The following is a 16,339-nucleotide window of genomic DNA, read 5'->3' as shown; positions in this document are numbered from 1 at the left end:
TAAACATGTTAATAGAGAAGATCCAACTAACGGCGTCACCTTTAGATGTTAACTGGGTATATGGAGAGCAGTGATTGGTCACCAGATCTGAGGGGTCGGGAGGTTGAATAGGGTATGAGCAGTTCAGAGATGTGAGCCGGTGTGTGTCCATGCAGCGCTTAACAGACAAATAAGTGAATTTTAATATCAATTCTATATATTACTGGTAACCAGTGAAGAGAGGCCAGCACTGGGGTGATATGGTCTCTCTAGTACCAGTGAGGGGTCCTGCTGCAGCACTTTTAGCAAGCTGCAGGCGGGACGGGGCTGAGTGACTGACTCCTACATAGAGGGAATTGCTGTAGTGAAGAGTGGAAATAAAACTTTTGCTATGTTTTTGGCTGAAATGATTACTGAAATCACCTGAAAACAGAAGCCAGGTTAACTAAAAATAATAAAAGGTTGCTGCCCTACTGCTGTGTGTTGTTTTAAATTAGATATAATAATAAAAAAATGTCCCACCTGTTCACAGGTCAACAACCCAAAAAATAAAATAACCCACTATTTATGGGAAAGAGCAGGAATATCAGCTTTGGTTTGTATTCAGTGTTATTATTATTACTCAGTTAGCCACATAACTAATAAAATAGCATGCAAGCTAATAATAGTATAATAATATGACTTCTTGTGGTCAAATGGGTTCAATTACTGTAGAAAACAAATGCCATAGAAATGATCTGAACTAGCTATCAATTCATTTAACTACTTGAGTCACTATATTAATATTAAAATTAATGTAGTTTAAATACCAGCAACATACTGTGAAAGGTAATTTAACACTACATGTAGCTCACTACTTCCAACACTAAGTACACACACCATGCACAGTTTAATCCAGCCATTGTCTGTCCTGCAGCGTCAGACTGACTGACTGCCGATCAGTTCCCTGCATTAACATAGATGGAGGGTAAATAAAGTAAATTTAGCCAGAGTAGGTAAATATAGTAACAGGTATCAGATCTCCTGCCCCCCTTCAGCCAGACTGCTGTAGCTTAACAGCTGAATCATGCAGATCTGGGGCTCACATGAAGCTCCACTTTTCCCCTTGTGGAATTGTTACAGTTGAACAACGCTATTAAAAGACAGATGTGTTAATGTGTGTGAACGACACATTGATTTGCAGACAGGCAGCTCTCTGCTATTTAAAGACTGACAGAACCCATGTAGACATACAGCTCTGGTTTCAGTCACAGGTCAGAGACCTCTCTTCCTCCTGCCCTCTTCAGCAACAACAACAGACCCTCGTTTAATCTGCAGGGACACCACAGACGAATAGAGGGAACCACAACGACGACACAACACAAAACCACAAGGTAAAGAAACCCAGTGACGTCTGTCAGAATCCTCCAGAGAGTCTAGTCTGCTTTCAGAGACAAACAGTGGAAGTACTTGTTCTTATCTAAGTATTTCTGGTACTTTTAACTCCACAACATTTATTTCATAACTTTAGTTACTCTGGAGATTGAAGCTTCAAGTTTATGAAGTAATGAAACTGAGCTCCGCCTTCACCATCTGCAACATTAAAGTGATGAACACATTAATGCATTAATAATAATAATCCAGTCAGATTATATATATATGATTCTGAAATGGGCCATTCTGCATAATGAGTACTTTCACTTTTTTCACTATAAATATATTTTGTTGCTGATCCTTTTGGAATTTTGCTTGAGTAAAGTTTGGATGCAAGGCTTTTACTTGTTACAGAGTATTTCTAAATTATGGTATTGGTACTTTACTGAAGTAGAAGATCAGACTACTCCCACCATGTGTTTTTTTATTTGTTGTCTTAAGTCATATCCACAAAGATACAGAGCAATTAGCTAATATGCTTATATGCTTATAACTTATCATGTAAACACATATTATAATTTCACATAAAAATGTTAAGGGTTTTACAGTGTTTATAGTTTTAACACAACAAATGTATGCAAAGTCATATTGATGCATTTGTGCACATAAACATGTTATATTTGTGACTTTCCTCCTATTTGTTTGTGGATTTTTGTCCATTTCACACTGCAGCAGCATGTTTGTGGTCAGTTAGACATTTGTGAATCATGGTACACCAGGGATGCATGATATTGGATTTTTTTTTCATAGACACCCGATATACTGCTACGTAACAACTCATTTGACCAATAACCGATACCAATTTTAATATATCCACTTTTTTCCCAAGTAGTGAAATTAAGTGAAATAAAATAGTTTTCCATATATGTAATACTCATTTGTTGAGCAAATTAAGAGAAAAGATGTTGGCCGATTCCATCCATTTTCAACCCCTTATCCGGGGCCGGGTCGTGGGGGCAGCAGGCCAAGCAAAGCACCCCAGACGTCCCTCTCCACAGCAACACTTTCCAGCTCCTCCTGGGGGACCCTGAGGTGTTCCCAGGCCAGATGAGATATGTAATCCCTCCAGTGTGTTCTGGGTCTGCCCCGGGGCCTCCTACCAGTGGGAGGCGCCCAGAACACCTCTAACAGGAGGCGTTCAGGAGGATCCTGATCAGATGCCAGAACCACCTCAACTGACCCCTTTCAATGCAAAGGTGCAGCGGCTCTACTCCGAGCTCCCTCCAGATGTCTGAGCTCCTTACCCTATCTCTAAGGCTGAGCCCAGACACCCTAAGGAGGAAACTCGTTTCGGCAGCTTGTATCTGCGATCTCATTCTTTTGGTCACTACCCAGAGCTCATGACCATTGGTGAGGGTTGGGACGTAGATGGACCAGTAAATCAAAAGCTTTGCCTTCTGGCTCAGCTCCCTCTTCACCACGATGGTCCAGTTCAGCGCCTGCAACATTGCAGACGCCGGGCCAAACCGCTGATCCATCTCACGTTCCATTCTACCCTCACTCATGAGCAAGAGATACCTGAACTTCCACGCTTGGGGCGGTAACTCACTCCCAACCTGGAGGGGGAAATCCACCGCATTCCAGCAGAGAACCATGGCTTCAGATTTGGAGGTGCTGACTCATCCAGACTGCTTCACACTAGGCTGCAAACCACCCCAATGCATGCTGGAGGTCACGGTCATGTTGGCTGATACCAGTGTCTTGCTGATATTATCATGCATCCCTATGGTACACACTTGTGAATTGTCTTCTGTTATCTACAGCTATTAAAGTCCAACAAAAACTTCCACAGATGGATGACAGTTACGAGTTAGAATGTCATCACACCTAAACAAGTGGCTTTTAAGATGCTTTATAAAGTTGTGCACTGATATTGACAAGATTTTACACCACCCTATTCTAGAGCCAAGGAGCAACTTTAGACAGAAATGCTCGTCCAACTTTGTGGCAACAGTTTGTGTTTGTCCTTTTCCTGTTTCAACATGACAGCACCCTCCGTGCACAGAGTCAGGTCCACAGAGAAATGTTTTTCCCAGTTTGGTGTGGAAGAACTTCACTGGCGTGCACTGAGCTCTGACCTCTCTGCTGAATGTGAGCAAATCCCTGCAGCCACATTCAAATATGTGGTGGAAAACCTCCAACTAGCAGAGTGGAGAGTGATATGACAGCAGATTAATGCGCATGGGTTTGGAATCACACTGTTTCACTGCTCCAGGGCCCACATACTGCAGTGTACACAGTGTACAAACACTGACCTGCTGATCTCATATAAGTTCATTGAAATACGCATTTTCAAACAGGGCCAGGACGTTTATGTGGACACCATGGAGTTTGTGCAGATTCGAACAGAGGATGAGGACGAGGATGATGATGCAGTGACTCAGTACATGATTGAACAAAGTCTGCTGGAGAGCAACAAACAGAAAGAAACCCACAGAGACTCCACGACACGAGACAACACGAGGTCAGTCTGACAGAAACAAAGGTCACAAATTATTCTCTCAGATGTTTGGTGCTGTTGGGAGAAGTTTGCCTTTGGGGATAGATTTAAGGGTTAAGGTCAGGGGGAAAAGGACTTTCTGACTAAAAAAGAAAGACTGCCTGTAGAGTCAATCTGATTTCTATTAGTTAACAAATGATGTTGCATGAATTCTGCAGCAAAGATGATGACGATGGTGCAGGATGTTGCGCAGGAGCTTAAGTTTTTGAATCAGCCACAGAAAATCCACCAGGGTTTTTAAGATGCTGACATGATAGTAGTCCAGTTAAAGCTGTAGTTACTTTTATAAACGTTTTTTCATATTTACTGAAAAGCACAAAATGACAGATAATCTGTGAAAAAAAAACATTCTCCTCTGTCTATCCTGTAGCCTTGTTGCACTCAGAACCGAGGAATCTCTACCGCAGCTGTCAATCACTGCTCGTGAAGTGTGGTCAAACTGTCAAACTAGACAGTGCAGATCAAATATGAATCAAGATACTGTTCCTGCATTGCCTATTTCTCACCTCAAATGTCTTCAGAAACACATTTTAGTGTACTGTTTAGCTGTAAAATGAGAAAGTTTGTAACCCAGCAGCCATATTGAAAACTGTCAAGCCGAAGAAAACATCGCCCAGACCAACTTTCTCATTTTACAGCTAAACAGTACGTTAAAATATGTTGCTGAAAACAGAATCTTGATTCATATTTGATCTGCCCTGCCTAGTTTTACTGTTTGACAGCAGTTCACAGAGCAATTGACGTGATTGACAGCTGTATTAGAGATTCCTCAGCTCTGATTGGTTGTTGCTGACAGTGCTGTCGCCTGATTGGAACATGTGCCATTAGAAACAGTAGGAAGAGGAGGAGGGACATGATTTTTTCACAGACTATCTATCTCATGAACTTCTTTCAGAATATATTGACAGTTTCAGCAAAGATGACACAAAGTAGTTTTCATAAAAGTTACCAACTGGAGCTTTAATCTCTTCTCTGGAGCAGCTACAACAGTGGTTCCCAACTGGTGGGTAGTGATCCAAAAGTGGATTGCGGGTCCATTCTGAATGGACCCCAAGTGACTCACAAACACGTCAAGTTTATAAAAAACACTTCTTGAATACAGTGAATTTCCCGTACAGAGTTTTTGTTTTAAGTGCCGTGTCCTGCTATAGAATGAAGGAATAACCGACAGCTATGGCCAAATGTAAGTATGGCGCTGAATATATTAAACTGTGTGGACCTTGAGCTAATGACTAAGGAGAAATCTGGACCTCATGGCTGGACGAGTTGGGAACCACTAAGCTGAAAGACCCAAGCTGGCAGATCTGAGATCGGTCTTAGAGGACAATAAGGAGTTAAAAGTTCAAAATCTGGTGGAAAAAGTGAAGCTGTTGTTCTTTAATTAAATAATACTTTATATTCTAAAAGAGGCTGTGAGGCTTAAATCTATAAGAAATTAAGATGATCAGAGTTGAAATAAGTTGCACCGGATCTAAAGTTTGGGCCTCATGTTGAAATTTTTCAGCTACATCTACCTTTTGTATTGAATTATCCCCGGCAGGTAAAACTCAGATGATGTTTCCTGATCAGTTTAACACAACTTTGTTTAGTTAGTGTGATCTTCCTCACCCACAGCTCCAAGCCTGAGGCTGCAGGCGGCAGCGCGATCTTCACTGCTATAAGACAAGGTGAGGGGGGAGGATACAAGGCTTGTAACAAGGTGAATGCTTTTGCTGATTTACGGTAAACAAATATAAATTAAACTAAAGATATTTATATTCAAAAATATCCTAAAAAAAAGTTTTCATGACAGATTTTACAGATTTAGTGAACTTTAAGGTGTCTTAATAGTTCACTTCTTTCTGACTGTCTCTTAAAGTCCAACTGAAATTACAGCATACAGCATATCTGCTCTGTAAATCACCTGTCCTGTCTTCTTATCGTGAAAATTTAGAAACCACACGGGAGAACAGTACATTTACACACGTGGACATTATGTTATACTCCAAAAACAGCCTAAATGTAATTCCAGTTGGACTTTAAAATCTAGTTTGTTTGTTTTTTTGTCAGTTATTAAATGTCTGACACTGGCCGCTCCTCGCATTAATATGAAAAGAGATGAAAGCTGATCTATTTACTGTCACTGTCCCTTCATCTCTGCAGGTAACGAGAAGCTCCTGAAGGATCTGAGCGTCCGACAGAAAGACAAGTTTTCACAGACAGACAGCCGAGGTTGGACTCCTCTCCACGAAGCAGCAGCTCAGAGTAACCACACTATCCTGGAGCTCACGTTCAAAGGTTTGTATCTGCTTTTTAATAATTCAGCTTCACATTAACATAAAACCCTGTTTATGAAACAGACGTTAATTAAATCAAACAGTGAAGCGTCCTGTTCTGCAGTTTCAGGCCGAGACTCCATGGAGAGTCGTACTCTGCGTGGTCAGACTCCTCTCTACGTGGCAGTAGAAGCAGGTATGGTGGAAAACGCCTCCTTCCTCCTCCAACACGGAGCCAAGCCGGACAGCGAGGACCAAGACCAGGACTCTCCGCTGCTTGTAGGTACGCTGACCAACGATTCACTGCCTCAAAGCCTGTTAAGATCTTTTGTTTGTCTGTCACAGTGTGGTCTGAAATCTAAACATATGTCTTGAGCAGATCAAGGTGCATTTTTATTGATTGGCATCTGTCCATCTATACCAACTTTGTAAAGTTACTGTGACAGGAGGAAGTTACAGGCTTTTGTGGCCAATTTGGTGAATTCAGGAAGAGATTAAAGATTGAAACTCTTGACCTTGGAGACAAAACAAACTAATCTCACCACACGTAAGGTGCATTTACATGACCCTTAATATTCCCTATCATTCTACAGCAATCCGCTCAGAGCGCACTGACCTGATCAAGCTGCTGCTCCATCAGGGCTCCAGGGTGAACCAGCAAGGCTGCTACGGCCGCCGCCCCCTCCATGAGGCCGCACGGCTGGGTAAAGCGGAGCTGGTGACTCTGCTGCTGGATGCCGGAGCGCAGCCGGACCCTGCCAGCCACTACGGCCTCACGCCGCTCGCTCTGGCCGCTCAGGCAGGACATGTGGAGGTGGTGGAGACTCTGCTGAGGAGAGGTGAGAGAGCAAGGATGTCTTTTTAGTATTAGTCTCACTAGTCATATTTATATTAACATTATCTCTTTAAAATCAGACATGATGCATTAAAATTTGAGCTGTTAAGTGATGAGAGCAGGATCTGGTGTTAGGGACTGTATGAAAATTATTAGGGTGTGGAGGGGAATGAAATATTTAACTTTTCAAAAAAGGCCTGCAGCGCTGATATTTCCATGGGACCCTCCTGTCGATATTTTAAAATAATATTCTATACTCATATTGAGTCAGTGCAATTGGTTTGGTTTTAGCAATGGGATCAAATAGGTATTTTCACAACATACTGTCTCTTATTGAACTAAATCCCCTCCTGATGTTTGTCCTGCAGGAGCAGACGTCCTGTCCCAGGCGCAGGACGAAGCCTCCATCTTGTACGAGGCGTCTTTGACTGGAGATCCAGCTCTCATCAGTCTGTTGCTGGAATTTGGCGCCGACGCCAACGTGGCCAAACTCACAGGACACATGCCGATCCACCGCGTCGCACACAGAGGGCACCTGCAGTAAATGTTAAACACTACATCATATCTCATGAGCTCAACATTTGTTTTGTTTTATTCTGCAATGTCGTTAAAAACTACATCATCAGATAAGGTTTGTGTGTGTGTGTGTGTGTGTGTGTGTGTGTGTGTGTGTGTGTGTGTGTTTGTCCCTCAGAGCTCTGAAGCTGCTGATTCCTGTCACTTCTAAGGAAGAAGTAAACGACAGCGGGATGAGTCCTCTACACTCTGCTGCTGCAGGAGGACACACAGACTGCATCAAGGTGTGTGTGTGTGTGTGTGTGTGTGTGTGTGTGTGTGTGTGTGTGTGTCTGTGTGTTTTATCAGCCAAGATCAGTGTTGGAATATAACTAAGTATATTTACTTAAGCACAGCAGCTTACATACTGTAAGCAGAAAGATTAGGTACTTGTACTCTATGCAGAATGATCCATATTCTAAAATGGACCATTCTGCATAATCAGTACTTTTACTTTTGGTACTTCTTATATTTTGATGCTGATACTTAAGAAGAAGTAGTAGTGGGGCGTCGGTGGATTAGTGGATAGAGCAGGTGCCCCACGTACAAGGCTGTTGCCGCAGCGGCCTGGGTTCGACTCCAGCCTGTGGCCCTTTGCTGCATGACACTCCCTCTCCCTCTCCCCCTTTCACGCTTGTCTGTCCTATCGATTAAAGGCTAAAATGCCCCCCAGAAAAGAAAAAAAAGAAGTAGTAGTAGTATTGAACTCACTGGTTTTAGCTGATCAACAATCCAAAGTTATCTTTACTGTCACATATGACAAACAACATTATTAAAACATCACATTTGAAATTTTGGAACCTGCAGATCTTTGTAATGTTTGATGACTAAAACTGAAAACCCTTGGCAGACAAATGATTATTAGCAGACTAATTGCAGTGTAATTTCTTGGAAAATACTTGTTTCTGATCGACTAACAACTGAAAGTCTCTCTTCCCAAACTCCCATCAGACCTTGCTGGATGCAGGTTATGACCCAAACTACATGCTCCATTCCTGGGTTCGCCGTAACTATGACGACGAGAGGAAGTCAGCGCTCTTCTTTGCTGTCTTGAATAACGACGTGCCGTCAGCCAAACTGCTGCTGGAGTCCGGGGCGATGCCCAACCAAGACCCAGTGAAATGTTTGCAGGTGTGTGTGTGTGACTTCCTTTGTAGCATTAGAATAGCTGCCCCCCTTCACATATACACCGATTAGCCAAAACATTAAAACCACTGGCTGGTGAAGTGAATATCACTGATCATTTTGTCACAATGCAGTGTTCTACTAGGAAACCTTGACATTCATGTTGATGCCACATGACACACTCCAACCACCCAAACGGTCTTGCAGACCAAGTACACCCCCTAGTGGCAATGACACTCCCTGATACCAGCAGTACCCCTGCTGGGCAGTGCATCACATGACACCGTACAAACTGCACAGGAGAGGCCTGAGGAAAGTGGCAAATAGCTCAAGGCATCAAGCTGGCCTCCAGATATCCCATATCCCAATCTGATCGAACATCCATAGAAAGTACCCTAGAGGTAACCCCGATACAAGGTAGGGCTTCCTCAGATCAGACTTTACTCTGACCTTTCGAGGCATGGACCTAGGACTTCTGGGGGGTGTACCAGCATGTCCCATGGATGCTTGATCAGACTGGGATCTGGGGAATTTGGAGGCCAGGTCGACACCTTGAGCTCTTTGTTGCGCTTGTTGGACCATACCTGGGCAGTTTGTGGCATGGTGCGTTGTACTGGTACTGGGGCCACTGTCAACAAGGAATGCTGTTGCCATGAGGGGGTGTTCTTGGTGTGCAACGGTGTTCGGGTGGGTGGAATGTGTCGAGTGGTATCCACATGAATGCCAGGACCACAGGTTTCCCAGTAGAGCGTTGTATTGTAACAAGATGATGAATTTTAATCACTTCAACTGTCAGTGGTTTTAATGTTGGTGTATTGATCCAATAGTAAATCCTCATTTAGATTTAATTTACGAATGCATCACTTAAGCGGGTGATCAACGGTCTGGCACTGGTCACAACTTGTTCCTGCTCCCTGGTTGTGGCCTGTGAAGCTAATTCATGGACTGATCACACGACTAGGCTAATAGAGTAATGACAATGTTATTGAATGTGTACATGTTATCAGTGTGGATGCTTCAGTGAACTTCTACCTACTCTCTGAGAGTAAGACGAGAACATCAATCTCATGTCTGTGTGTTTAGCTCAGAACTGCTTTTGGGTCCTGGTTAGCTTAGCTTAGCATAAACCTTTGGTTCTGGCATACACTACCGGTCAAAAGTTTTAGAACACCCCAATTTTTCCAGTTTTTTATTGAAAATTATGCAGTTTAATGTCTCATTGTACTCTGAAATGAAAGCATAGAACAAATAAACAATTGAGGTCAAAAAAGAAATCATGGAATCAATTTATAAACCAAAATGTATTCTAAACTTTTGACTCATCAAAGTAGCCACCTTTGGCAGATATAACAGCTGAACACACTCATGGCATTCTTTCTACAATGGAAATCAAATATTATGCAGAAAGTTCTTCCCAACTCTGTTGCAGAAGTTCCCATAAATGTGTGGCACTTGTAGGTTGCTTTGCTTTCACTCTTCTGTCCAGTTCATCCCAAACCAGCTTGATGGGGTTTAAGTCTGGAGACTGTGCTGGCCACTCCATGTTTTCAAGCTTACCATCTTGTTCTTTTTTCCTGAGGTAGTTCTGGCATAGCTTGGACATATGTTTTGGGTCATTATCTTGCTGTAGGATGAACCCCTGACCAACTAGGCGCATACCAGAGGGTACTGCATGGCGCTGCAGAATGCTGTGGTAGCCGTTCTGGTTCAGGGTGCCTCTCACTCTGTACAAGTCACCGACCCTGGATCCAGAAAAACAGCCCCAGACCATCACGCTTCCTCCTCCATGTTTGACAGTTGATGTCACACACTGAGGAACCATCCTTTCGCCTACTCGACGGCGTACAAAAATACTGGGTGATGAACCGAAGATTTCAAACTTCGATTCATCAGTCCATAACACCTTCTTCCAGTCTTCAGTAGTCCACTGGTGGTGTTCATGGCCCAGGCAAGCCTCTTCTTCTTATTCTGATGTCTTAGCAATGGCTTTCTTGCTGCAACTCGACCGTTCAAACCTGCAACTCGAAGTCTTCTCTTCACAGTTGAAACTGAGACTTGCTTACTACGACCACTATTAAGCTGTGCTTGAAGCTGTTGTCCTGTGAGCCGCATTTCACGCAAGCTGTTGAATCTCAGAAACTTGTCTTCTGATTCTGTTGTGGCTTTGGGTCTGCCAGACCTCTTCCTGTCAGAGTTTCTCCCAGTTTCTGAGTGCCTTTTGATGGTGAAGGAAACTGTACTCACTGACACCTTGACTTTCTTTGCAATTTCTCTGTAGGAAAGCCCTACATTTTTAAGTGTTATGATGGTCTGTCTCTCTTCAACTGTTAATTACCTTTTTCTTGCCATTTTTATGGTAACACACTACTTTCTGCAGTACAATACTGTTCAAATGATGCTCACATGGGTATGGTACCACAGTGTGTTCCAGCACTGCTTTTATGCAGACAGAGGGGGTTGTAAGTAATCAAGAAAAGTTGAAACACCTGTAGGAATCGGTAGCACCAACTTTCAAGGCTTGATCAACCTCCACTGCTGCAGAATGGCTTTAAGTTGTTAACCCATTTCTTGTTCCCTGAAAAAGGCCTTTTTGTATAATTCTGAAATGTATATTATTTTTCAGTTTTGGGTAACCTTACCCTTTTTTTTTAACCTCTAGCAGTTCACTACTTACCTTTGTACCATTTCAAGCTATTCATTGGACTTGAACGGCTTGAATTTCAATAAAAAACTGGAAAAATTGGGGTGTTCTAAAACTTTTGACCGGTAGTGTATATGTACACCACTGCAGACCAAGCAAACCTCCTCATGGCAACAGTACTCCCAGACGGCAGTAGCCCCTCAGCAGGACAATGCGCCATGCCACACCGTAAAAACTGCTCAGGAATGGCCCAAGGAACATAACAAAGAGCTCAAGGCATCAACCTGGCCTCCACATTCCCCAGTCCCCAATCCGAGTGAGCATCTGTGGGACATGCCAATACCCCAGATATACTGCACATCCACGGGGGGGCCTCTACAGATTGGACATAGCTTTGACATGTCAAGGTATGGACACAGGCAGTCTGGGGATGCCCTGTGGTGTCTGGCATCAGGGTCGTCACGGCAGATCCTGTGAGTCCTGTGGGTTGCAAGATGGCATACCAGCATGTCCCAAGGATGATTGATCAGATTTGGATCTGGGGAATTTGGAGGCCAGGTCGACACCTTGAACTCTTTGTCATGTTCTTCAGGCCATTCCTGAGCAGTTTTTGCAGTGTGGCATGAGACATTGTCCTGCTGGGGGGGCTACTGCCACTGGGGAGTGATGTTGCCATGAGGGGGTTTGCTTGGTCCACAGTGGTATTTGAGTGCTGCGTGTCAAGTGGCATCCACATGAAGGCTAGGACCACAGGTTTCCCAGCAGAACATTGAATTGTAACAAGATAATCAATGTTATTTACTTCACCTGTCAGTGGTTTTAATGTTTTGGCTGATCGGTGTAAAACAGTTTGTGACTTTATGTGCGGGGACTATTTTGTTTTAAACAGTCAATCAACGCAGTGACTGTGTTCAGTTTTCCGAAAGCTTGCTGTCACAGTGACATTGCCGGGCTGGTTCCACTGTGCCTGTAGAGGAATAGACAACAAAACCTGAAATAGTTCAAGAAATAGTTCCACCAATGATGGAGATGTTGTGAGTGCACCAGTTGTTGAACTGTGTCTTTCAGATTGCTCTGCGTGTGGGCAACTATGAGATGATCGACCTGTTGCTGAGGTTTGGAGCCAACGTCAACTATTACTGCAAAGTAAACACAACCCACTTCCCCTCAGCCATGCAGTATGCTTTTAAGGACGAGGTAAACTGTTGCTCTTATTATTATTGCTACTAAGGGCCTGTTCATTATTAATGAGAGGGAAGGGGGTGGTGCAACAAAGGGGAGGCTAGTCAAATAATTTTTTAAGCACTGGGGAGGGACTAATGATTTTATTTTGGGTAAGGGGAGGGGCATATAGTTTTAAATGGCTGTATCTTGCATTTAACGATTTAAAAAAAAAATAAATCTGTTAGTACAGTTGTCACCGTATTTCATCTGGCCTGCTTTGTGTTTGTATTTGTGTGTGTGTGTGTGTGTGTGTGTGTGTGTGTGTGTTAGGTGATTCTCAGGATGCTGTGTAAATATGGTTATGATGTGGGGCGCTGTTTTGACTGTCCCTATGGCAGCGGCTCCCACATCCCTGAAGACTACGAAGGATGGAGCAACTCTGTGATCAAAGACACCATGGTAATGAACTCCAGTTTATCGGATGGGGGGGGGGGGGTCCACGCTGTAGAGCTTGTTACACCACAAAACCAAAGAGGTGCTTTTGCATGCCTTGCATGTAGTTTTTAAATTCCTTTTTGACATAGAAAGTACCTATTGGTGCAGGATTAAAGGTCCGGTGTGCAAGATTTCAGGGGGATGTATTGGCAGAAATGGAATATAATTTACTAGTCCATACCCATTGGTAGCTTTGTCACCTTCTACCTATGCCATTCCTCAGTGCCTACAGTATGTGCAGTTTCACATAGATTGACCACGTCAGTGAGCAGAAAAATGTGGGACAGACAGAATGACTGACTGACAGAATGACACACTGACAGTTTCCGTGATTATGTACAGCAGACCATACCATGACTTAGTCATACCAAACATTAGAAAAATCAACAACATTGGTCCACAGGGGGAGCCACAGCGATCGGTCGCATTTTTCTGTTGTTATAGCGCCACCCAGTTGCCAATTAGAGTTAAATTTCTCCAGTCACCTTGAGGCGTCCTGTTCTACATATCTACCAAGTTTAGTAAAAATCCATATGGTGGTTAGGCCTAGATAAGAAATGAGCTCTCTAGCGCCCCCATTTTGTTTGATGGGGTCAATAATGGAGGGGTCCCCTCAGATTATGTGTGGTCATATGCCTACAAAGTTGCGTGGTGATGGGTGAAACCCTTGAGATGTTATACACCTTTATGTGATGAGCCACGCCCTCCGCAATATTCATTGCCTTATAGAAGCTCAGTTTTAAGTTTTCCAACTTTTGCCAAGAGGGAACTTTAGATATTGGTCCCTAGATTATGTTCACCCAGTTTCATGCAGATCACTCAAACTTCCTAGGAAGAGATCGATTTTAAGTGTTTGAAGCAAATGTGTTCCTCATAAGGAGAGGCATCTCTGTGCAAAGTTTCATGTCTCTACGACATACGAGGCATGAGATATGCCCATTCACTGACCAAGTCAGTGAGGAGAATGTTTTTGTTACCTTACAATGAGATGTTTGTATCTACATTGGGAGGGGAATCTCGTCTATGGAGATCACCATGTTGCACCGCCATGTTTCTACAGTAGCCCAGAACAAACAAACTAAACTGGCTCTAGATGAGACCATTTGCATTTTCACAGTAGCCACTGTAGATAGCGCCCTGAGAATGTTAAAAAAAATTATTGTTCGTCAAACTGCTTTAGTCAGTCAAACTGCTTTAGTCAGTGACTTACTGTTTTATTTTGGAGAGGAAGAGACCTCTGCAGATAATTCAGCTCATGGGAAAAATATCTGAACAATGAACACTGACGGAATTCCAAAAAAAAGTTTATAAACACCCAAAAAGACTTTGGGGAAAATCCAGTGCAGAAAGGGTGTCAGTTTTGTTTCAACATTGACACACAGTGTCTTTTATTTCTGTCAAAATAAAGGACAAATGATCATGTTCTAAATATTGAGGGGTACAAATGCCTTTTTGTACTGATATGCGTTCACAATTTGTTGTTTTTAGGTTTTCATTTTAATTTTCTGCATGTACTGAACTGCCTGTCACACATGTGTTAAACCAAATTCTCCATCATCTGAAACCATCTCTCCTGCAGAATGTACTCTCCTCACAGTCAGCAGCTGCTCCTGTTTGTTTTGTCAGATTCATTATTAATAATTTGAATCATGCAGTCGTGACAGGAAGTGTGCAGGATGGTGTTGATTTAAACACACTGAAGCTCATCCAGACCCACCTTTACATGTGTTGACCTCCTGTCAGTGCAGTTCTGTGAGGTGATCACCCTCTCGTGGCTGACGCACCTCTCAGGTGAGGTGGTCCGCATCCTGTTTGACTACCTGGATCACGTGACCATGTGCTCCAAGCTGAAGGCGGCTGTGATGGAGCAGAAGCAGTGGCCTGAGATCTGCAGGCTGCAGGGTGAGTTCAGTTAAACTTCATCAGTTCCTTTTCTGACTGTGGTCTTCATTCACCTGTGTTTCCTCCTCTTCCTCTGCAGAAAACGCCCGCAGTCTGAAGCATCTCTGTCGTCTGAAGATCCGTCGTTGTCTCGGTCGCCTCCGTCTGAGATCTGCTGTCTTCATGAGCTTCCTGCCGTTACCGGAGCGATTGAAGGATTACATCCGGTACCGGGAGTACGACCTGTACAACCGACAGAGCAGCACCCCGGGGTGACGGATTCAGAGACAGTTACATATGAACATATAAAAAAAAATGCAGACTTTCAAAATTACACTTAAAGTCACTTTTTTTTCTGCTTGTTAACTTATTTTCCGCACCTTACACCTATTTAAGTTTTTAATGTATTTTTTTTTAATTTAAAAAAAAAAAAAGTTTTCCCCTCTTGAAAAACAGTGTGTTATAATTGTGTATGGAGTCATATGAGTGCCATAAAAAATATAAATCTGTAAAAGAATAAGACAATCATTTTGAATTAAAAAAATAATAATTTTGATTTAAAAAAAATCAAAATTAAAATGTGGAAATATAAAGAGAAATAAAAGAATAAATAAATTAGGTACTAAAAAAAATAAAAACAGAATTGTGAGCATTTTCATTTATTTTCACTTTTTCTTCTTTTATTATATATATTTATACGTTTAAAAAATATTTACTTTTTGCATATAAATTGCTTTATTTTTTTCTGTAGTTTATTTGTTTTCATGTTATATTTATTTTTATCACTATTATTTATTTTCTCCATTGCATTTACTTTTTTTTGTAGTGCTTTCCCCATTTTTTCTTTTTTCCCTATTTATTTTTTTAATTGATTTATTTATTGTTTTATTTATTCCTCTTTATATTTCCACAGTTAAATATTTTATTTACTCTTACTCTTATTTATTCCTCCTTTTATTTCCAGATTCATTTTCATATTCTTTTACAGAGATTTTTAAAGTTTATTGTATTTTATTTATTTATTCATTTATTTATTCATTTTGTGGCACTTCTATGACTCCATAATTTGTCTATATTTTCATAAAACATAAAAGCAACCAGTGTCTGAAAGTCAAATACAGAATGGGAGTGCACAATCCAACGTGAAGTCTTGTTTCCATAAAATGATTGAAAATAGAAAATAACAGAATGATGCCAACAACAAATAATTGTCTCATGTTTGTTGCAGATATAATTTTGTCAGATCGTCAGTGTTTGTATTTTATTATCACATTTGACAACACGTGAATTACAGTTTGTCAATATTTGATGCTGCTGAAATGAAATAAATGATAATTTATTGACCTGTTTGTCTGTTAATAATGGTGACACTAAGAATCTGCACAGGCCAGATATTTGCATCTGTTTTAAAGTAAATATTGTTTTATCATCAGGAGATCTTAACTACCAGCTGCTGAAAATTTTAATCCTGTTGATATCAGGACAAAATCCTCACT

General features: G+C 42.0%; 1 protein-coding gene across 2 annotated transcripts; it reads left to right on the top strand.

The window, feature by feature from the left end:
* The first annotated feature begins 1,065 nt into the window (after positions 1-1,065).
* Positions 1,066-16,186, top strand: LOC125891782 (dynein axonemal heavy chain 12-like). Of its 2 annotated transcripts, XM_049581288.1 has the most exons (13): positions 1,066-1,352; positions 3,693-3,856; positions 5,507-5,559; positions 6,035-6,169; positions 6,272-6,430; positions 6,741-6,986; positions 7,351-7,522; positions 7,677-7,782; positions 8,489-8,668; positions 12,372-12,500; positions 12,798-12,926; positions 14,711-14,864; positions 14,944-16,186. In XM_049581288.1, the coding sequence occupies exons 2-13, from the start codon at positions 3,717-3,719 to the stop codon at positions 15,117-15,119; spliced, it is 1,779 nt and encodes a 592-aa protein (XP_049437245.1). In that variant the 5' UTR covers positions 1,066-1,352; positions 3,693-3,716; the 3' UTR covers positions 15,120-16,186. The 2 variants fall into 2 exon arrangements, with proteins under 2 accessions (XP_049437245.1, XP_049437254.1); XM_049581297.1 differs by lacking the exon at positions 1,066-1,352 and having other exon boundaries at positions 3,827-3,856; positions 5,507-5,591.
* The last annotated feature ends 153 nt before the right edge of the window (positions 16,187-16,339 follow it).

This window comes from Epinephelus fuscoguttatus, linkage group LG1 (genome assembly GCF_011397635.1).
Source record: "Epinephelus fuscoguttatus linkage group LG1, E.fuscoguttatus.final_Chr_v1".
Classification (NCBI taxonomy): domain Eukaryota; kingdom Metazoa; phylum Chordata; class Actinopteri; order Perciformes; family Serranidae; genus Epinephelus; species Epinephelus fuscoguttatus.
The sequence above is the reverse complement of the archived record's forward strand: the minus strand, read 5'-3'. Positions and strand labels throughout refer to the sequence as shown.

Bases quoted from the DNA above. Each gene is read 5' to 3' on its own strand.
- LOC125891782 (XM_049581288.1), top strand. From the start codon at position 3,717: ATGGAGTTTGTGCAGATTCGAACAGAGGATGAGGACGAGGATGATGAT. The intron at 6,170-6,271 runs GTTTGTATCTGC...CCTGTTCTGCAG, and splicing joins CCTGGAGCTCACGTTCAAAG to TTTCAGGCCGAGACTCCATG. The intron at 8,669-12,371 runs GTGTGTGTGTGT...TGTGTCTTTCAG, and splicing joins ACCCAGTGAAATGTTTGCAG to ATTGCTCTGCGTGTGGGCAA.